A 7,500-nucleotide genomic window follows, 5' to 3' on the forward strand; every position below is an offset into this window, starting at 1 on the left:
GGACCAGGCCCTGCAGGTGGACCAGGACCTGAACCTGCAGGTGGACCAGGACCAGGCCCTGCAGGTGGACCAGGACCTGTAGGTGGACCAGGACCTGCTGGTGGACCAGGACCTGAACCTGCAGGTGGACCAGGACCAGGCCCTGCAGGTGGACCAGGCCCTGCAGGTGGACCAGGACCTGAACCTGCAGGTGCACCAGGACCTGCTGGTGGACCAGGACCAGGCCCTGCAGGTGGACCAGGACCTGAACCTGCAGGTGGACCAGGACCTGCAGGTGGACCAGGACCAGGCCCTGCAGGTGGACCAGGACCTGAACCTGCAGGTGGACCAGGACCAGGCCCTGCAGGTGGACCAGGACCTGAACCTGCAGGTGGACCAGGACCTGAACCTGCAGGTGGACCAGGACCAGGCCCTGCAGGTGGACCAGGACCAGGCCTGGATGCCGTCCAGGACTCTGAGGCTGCAGCTGGTTCACTGGTCTCACGTTGTTTGAGCACAAAGAGCCAGGACTCTGACATCATGTCATCTCATATGAAGCCCACTTGACCCCATGACCCCTTCCTCTTTCATCAAGAACCACTTCCTGTTATTGACTTTGTTGATCTCTTCTGTAAACACACACACACACACACACACACACACACACTGTGTCAACGTCAGGACTAATTAAAGACGCAGAGTCGATGAAATAAATTGACTGCGTCGCTGCTGGGGAGAGATAACGATTTCCTTTGGGGGGGGGGGGGGGGGGGGTGTGTGTGTGTGTGTGTGAGTGAGTGAGTGAGTGAGTGAGTGAGTGAGAGAGAGAGAGAGAGTGAGAGAGATAAGGAACACCACCATGATGAGAGGTTCATCCTCTGGGATAAGGAACACCACCATGATGAGAGGTTCATCCTCTGGGATAAGGAACACCACCATGATGAGAGGTTCATCCTCTGGGATAAGGAACACCACCATGATGAGAGAGGTTCATCCTCTGGGATAAGGAACACCACCATGATGAGAGGTTCATCCTCTGGGATAAGGAACACCAACATGGTAAGAGAGGTTCATCCTCTGGGATAAGGAACACCACCATGATATGAAACCTTGTATTTTAAATTGTTCAGAGATGAATCACGTTGTCTTTGTCCCCTGAGGATGTTCAGGGGAGGTCAAATGAGTGTTTGTAAAATACACTTTACGGTATTTTACATTATTGTTGTTACTCCTCACTGGTTTTAAATTCTTACAGGACAAAAAAACACTCTAAATCTCAGTTGTATTATTTATTGATGTATTTATTAAAGCCACAGGAAGCAGCACAACAACAAACGGAGCATCTACTACAGTTTAGTATTCCAATGAATCCCCAAGAGACAAATAAAGGAGACACACTTCCCATAATGCATCTTGTTTGGGACCCACGCTGCCTCCCAAACGACCTCCTCTGTGAGCACGCTGAACATGAACCACTGACAATTATATAATATATAATAGTATAATATAATATATAATCGTGAAATATAATATCTAGTCGTATAATATAATTTATAAAAGTACAATATGATATGATATATAATAGTATAATATAATTTATAATAGTAAAATATGATATATAATAGTACAATATTATATATAATAATATAGTATAATATATAAAAGTATAATATAATATTCATGTTGCATTGAGAACGCGGTGGATTTTAATATTCATGTTCCCCAGAGGATGTTTCCTCTCAGACCTTCACAGGTTCAGTTCTGTCACATGTTGAGCCCGAGGGAATTACCCACAATTCATAGCGCTGTGACTCTAACGGGGTTGCCAGCGGAAGCACAGAGACATAAAATACAAAAAGGTAAAAATGGAGCAGAGAGTTTAGTCTGTCCCACTGAACCGTCTACGGGCGAGGAGGACCCGGGTCCCTGAGGGTCCCTGAGGGTCCCTGAGGGTCCAGGGTTCAGGGTTCAGGGTTCAGGGTCCAGGGTCCAGGGTCCCTGATGGTCCCTGAGGGTCCAGGATCCCTGATGGTCCCTGAGGGTCCAGGGTCCAGGGTCCCTGATGGTCCCTGAGGGTCCAGGGTCCAGGGTTCAGGGTCCCTGAGGGTCCCTGAGGGTCCAGGGTCCAGGGTTCAGGGTCCAGGGTTCAGGGTCCAGGGTCCCTGATGGTCCCTGAGGGTCCAGGGTCCAGGGTTCAGGGTCCAGGGTCCAGGGTCCCTGATGGTCCCTGAGGGTCCAGGGTTCAGGGTCCCTGATGGTCCCTGAGGGTCCCTGAGGATCCAGGGTCCAGGGTCCCTGAGGGTCCCTAAGGGTCCAGGGTCCAGGGTTCAGGGTCCCTAAGGGTCCCTGAGGGTCCAGGGTCCAGGGTTCAGGGTTCAGGATCCCTGAGGGTTCAGGGTCCAGGGTCCAGGGTTCAGGGTCCCTGAGGGTCCCTGAGAGTCCAGGGTCCAGGGTCCCTGATGGTCCCTGATGGTCCCTGAGGGTCCAGGGTCCAGGGTCCAGGGTCCCTGAGGGTCCCTGAGAGTCCAGGGTCCAGGGTTCAGGGTCCAGGGTTCAGGGTTCAGGGTCCAGGGTCCCTGAGAGTCCAGGGTCCAGGGTTCAGGGTCCAGGGTTCAGGGTTCAGGGTCCAGGGTCCAGGGTCCCTGAGAGTCCAGGGTCCAGGGTTCAGGGTCCAGGGTTCAGGGTTCAGGGTCCAGGGTCCAGGGTCCCTGAGGGTCCCTGAGGGTCCAGGACTTCAGAGGACCCGTTCCCTTCTGGTCACTCTGACCTCTTCTGATGTCAATAAGCTGCTCAGCCTGCAAGTTTTTATTGTTGGAGGACAGAAATCATGTCTGAGGACAACTATTATTATTATTATTATTATTATTATTATTATTATTATTATATTATTATCTTAGTGATGCCAGATAATCTTTAAAAAACACATTTCATGAGTCTCCTGAAATGATAAACTTGTTTTTTTTATATTGTTTTTTAAAATTCTATATTATTAATTATTAATATTATTATCTTTTCATGAATTTTCTGTAAAAGAAGAAAGAGAAGTGTAACGGTGACTTCCCGGAGAAAGAAAAAGGCCGAGCGCTCTGAGACCTGCAGCTATTCATCAAGCTGTCACACACACACACACACTCACACACACACACACACACACACACACACGCACACACACACCACACACACACACACACGCACACACACACACCACACACACACACACACACACACACACACACACACACACACACATACACACACACACGCACACACACACACCACACACACACACACACACACACACACACACACACACACACACACACACACCACACACCACACACACACACACACACACACATTGTCTTTGTGAGGGATGAGGCCTCTAACCATCTCTGTGTTGTTTTTATTTCCTGCGGCCTTGTTGTTGTTGTTGTTGTTGTTGTTGTTGTTTTCTTCCAGCAATATCAAATATAATTATCATAAAATAAAATCAATATCGGTCAATAATGGCAACATAATTGCAACATAATGGCAGCCGCAAAATGAGTTCATGGAAGAGAAATGTGGCTGTTATAACTCAAAATTCACCAATTTATAGAAAGAAAAAGACAGAAAACTAAGAACAAAATAAATAAAGGAACAAATAAATATGTAGGCTACATAAATACATATAATATTTATTTAAAAAGATTCCACACAAAACATTGTTGTAAATAATACATTTGGTGACAATGATTCATAAACGTTCTCATTTAAGTTAAAACACTACAAGACCACGACGTAAATAATGAAAAGTGAGTACAAATAAATAAATGAGAAATACATTTCATTTTGAGACTGACTCCTTTGTAAGAACAGGGACAGAATTTTATTTAATTTTATAAATTGTATTTATATTTGGAAAAGGTCAAATCAAAGAAATCAAAGCATTTACTTTTAATTTAACAATCATCTTAACTGTGAATAAAACTACGATCTGAGTTCAATGCAGATATATTATATTTTTTCTGTGATGCTGATGAGAGGCTTTTCTTTACCCACAATGCACGGCGACAAGGCCACGTCAGCACGTCCCTCTAAAAAACTCCGCTCTCCGCGCATGCGCAGAGCCGCTCCCAGACAGACATGATGCTACTCTCGTTCAGGTGAGTCCTGAAACCACGAAACGGCCCAGCGCCTCGGTCTGTTTGTTTGTTTGTTTGTTTATTTATTTGTTTTGTCATCTCTTCCGCGTCACGCAGAGCAGCTAGCTGCTAGCTGTTAGCTCGCTAACGCTAGCTGCCTATATATCCATAGGTGAGCATGCTAATGCTCGTTAGCTGCTAACGCTAGCTAGCCGCTATATAAACTGACTAGTGACGTCTCATAAACACGGCGGAGAACCCGGAAGTGTAATGTCGTCAGGTGAATACAGGTAATGTAGCTTTTAAACGCATTTCCTTCTGATGTCATCCCGTCCTTCTGTTCTTCTGGCTGTTCAACTCATTATTCATTATTTAATACATCGACGTTGTTAATGTGGAGTCACGTGATTCCTCTGAAGCTGTGAACGTGTTTAACGTGTAACCCTGAGAGGAGCTGTCCATGGTGCTATTATATATCTATATATTATCTCTTATTTATATATATATGTATATATAGATAGATAGATATAGCTATATATATATATATATATATATATATATATATATATATATATATATATAGCTATATATATATATATATATATATATATATATATATATATAGCTATATATATATATATATATATATATATATATATATATATAGCTATATATATATATAGATAGATAGATAGATAGATAGATAGATAGATAGATAGATAGATACATATATATATATATATAGCTATATATAAACTCTGAAATATATAAATAAATACATACCATTAAATGTAGATGAACCGTGTTAATAGAAGCATGGACATGAGCTACAGATAAATAGGTAATAGATAGATAAATATATATATAGGTTATATATATATATATATAGATAATAGATAGAGAGAGATAAATAATAGATAGATAATATAGATAGATAGATAGATCATATATATATATATATATATATATATATATATATATATATATATATATATATATATATCCTATTTAAGGGTATATATGTATTTTTCTTTACATATTTTAGGGTATATATATGTATTTATATAAATGTATTTATGGGTATATATATTCTCAAATCTCATATAAAAGTAGAGAGTAAGCAAGTTGTTTTGATCATTAACATAAACATTAGTCGTATTGGGTTTGATGAGTAACAGTTTAAAATAAACATGTCATATTGTGATAGTTAATGAACTGTGATGAACATTCCAGCAGCTCATAATCATCACAAAGGTTATTTTGACCCACATTTCACCAAATATTGCATCTCCTGCCACATCGTGTCTTTTATGCTGAAAACTACTTTTGATTATTGTTCAATCTATCCATTATTGATTTATTTACAAATAGAAACAGTTCGAGCAGATCAAGGTGACACCTTTTTAAAATGTCTGCTTCAACACCTGAAGTTATTATTACAATGGTTTAAAATCATTTCAGAAGCTAAAATGAGCAAATATTATGATAACGATGTAATCGCTGAATTAATATATGAACCAAATATTCCAGGTACATTTATGGTTCTCAAGTATTTCCAGTTTTTTAATTTAGATTTTGAACAGAACTCCTGGGTGTTTGTTTGGATATATATATATATATATATATATATATATATATATATATATATATATATATATATATATAAAGCTTCCCGTGCCGTCCGCAGGGCTTCAGAGAGATCCCCCCGGCTGTAAGATGTCCGCGGTGCTGTTCGCCTCGGTGGTCCGGGTCGGGGACGGCCTTCCTCTCTCCGCCTCCACCGACTACGAGCAGGACAAGGAGCTGCAGGAGACCAAGAGGCACCTGAAGGGGCTCTCCAAGAAGATGGGCCAGTTCCCCGACCGCTGCACGCTGAAGACCGGGCCCTTCAACGTCAAGTGGGTCACGGGGGCGGTGTGGTCATGTGACCAGTAGATCAGGTGATCATGTGACCGTAAACAACCCGTGTGTGTCTGCAGCTTCACCAGCGCTCTGGGCGTCGGCTACCTGATGGTCTGCACCTCCAGCTACCCCAACGTTCTGGCATTCTGCTTCCTGGACGAGCTGCAGAAGGAGTTCATCGTGACCTACGACCCCAAGAGGATCCAGGGCGCCGTGCGGCCGTACTCCTTCATCGAGTTCGGTGAGTTGGTTTCAGATTCTCCACAAACATCAGACTCTCAGGCGCTTATTTTCATTAAATATGGATCTGCATGTATTAATGACACACTGGAAGGAATGAGGTGCGTTCTGCCGACTCAAACCAAAAGCATTCTGGGAAATGTAGGACACGACGTTTAGAGAAAGTGTGAAAAAGTGACTTCCTGCAAACGTCTGAAACAAACATCCCAACGTCTCTGAGTTGAACCGCTTCATATTTTAGGGATTTATTTATTTATAAAATGTCCATCTCAAAAGCCAGAGAACGACCTGGTTTAGTAAAACCCAAAGATATGATTTAAAAACACCTTGTAGTTGTTGACCTCCACCTTGTAGTTGTTGTTGACCTCCACCTTGTTGTAGTTGTTGACCTCCACCTTGTTGTAGTTGTTGTTGACCTCCTTCTTGTTGTTGTTGTTGACCTCCACCTTGTTGTTGTTGTTGACCTCCACCTTGTTGTAGTTGTTGACCTCCACCTTGTTGTAGTTGTTGTTGACCTCCTTCTTGTTGTTGTTGTTGACCTCCACCTTGTTGTTGTTGTTGACCTCCACCTTGTTGTTGACCTCCACCTTGTTGTTGACCTCCACCTTGTTGTTGTTGTTGACCTCCACCTTGTTGTTGTTGTTGACAGACACCTTGTTGTTGTTGTTGACAGACACCTTGTTACTGTTGTTGACCTCCACCTTGTTGTTGACCTCCACCTTGTTGTTGTTGACCTCCACCTTGTTGTTGTTGTTGACCTCCACCTTGTTGCTGTTGTTGACCTCCACCTTGTTGTTGACCTCCACCTTGTTGTTGTTGACCTCCACCTTGTTGTTGTTGTTGACCTCCACCTTGTTGCTGTTGTTGACCTCCACCTTGTAGTTGTTGTTGACCTCCACCTTGTTGTTGACCTCCACCTTGTTGTTGTTGACCTCCACCTTGTTGTTGTTGTTGACCTCCACCTTGTTGTTGTTGACTTCCACCTTGTTGTTGTTGTTGACCTCCACCTTGTTGTTGACCTCCACCTTGTTGCTGTTGTTGACCTCCACCTTGTAGTTGTTGTTGACCTCCACCTTGTAGTTGTTGTTGACCTCCACCTTGTTGTAGTTGACCACCTTGTTGTTGTTGACCTCCACCTTGTAGTTGTTGACCTCCGCCTTGTTGTTGTTGACCTACCTTGTTGTTGTTGTTGTTGACCTCCACCTTGTTGTTGTTGTTGACCTCCACCTTGTTGTTGACCTCCACCTTGTTGTTG

At 43.1% G+C, this 7,500-nt stretch overlaps 1 protein-coding gene across 1 annotated transcript in view; it reads left to right on the forward strand.

The window, feature by feature from the left end:
* Positions 1-4,082: 4,082 nt before the first annotated feature.
* Positions 4,083-7,500, forward strand: part of sec22a (SEC22 homolog A, vesicle trafficking protein) — a 6,987-nt gene continuing 3,569 nt past the window's right edge. Inside the window, exons 1-3 of the mRNA XM_079219357.1 lie at positions 4,083-4,124; positions 5,791-6,001; positions 6,083-6,246. Of these exons, the coding sequence (XP_079075483.1) occupies positions 5,820-6,001; positions 6,083-6,246 (346 nt within the window). The 5' untranslated portion in view covers positions 4,083-4,124; positions 5,791-5,819. The remainder of the gene's footprint in view (positions 4,125-5,790; positions 6,002-6,082; positions 6,247-7,500) is intronic.

The sequence above is a fragment of the Taurulus bubalis genome (assembly GCF_910589615.1).
Source record: "Taurulus bubalis genome assembly, chromosome: 1".
Classification (NCBI taxonomy): Eukaryota; Metazoa; Chordata; class Actinopteri; order Perciformes; family Cottidae; genus Taurulus; species Taurulus bubalis.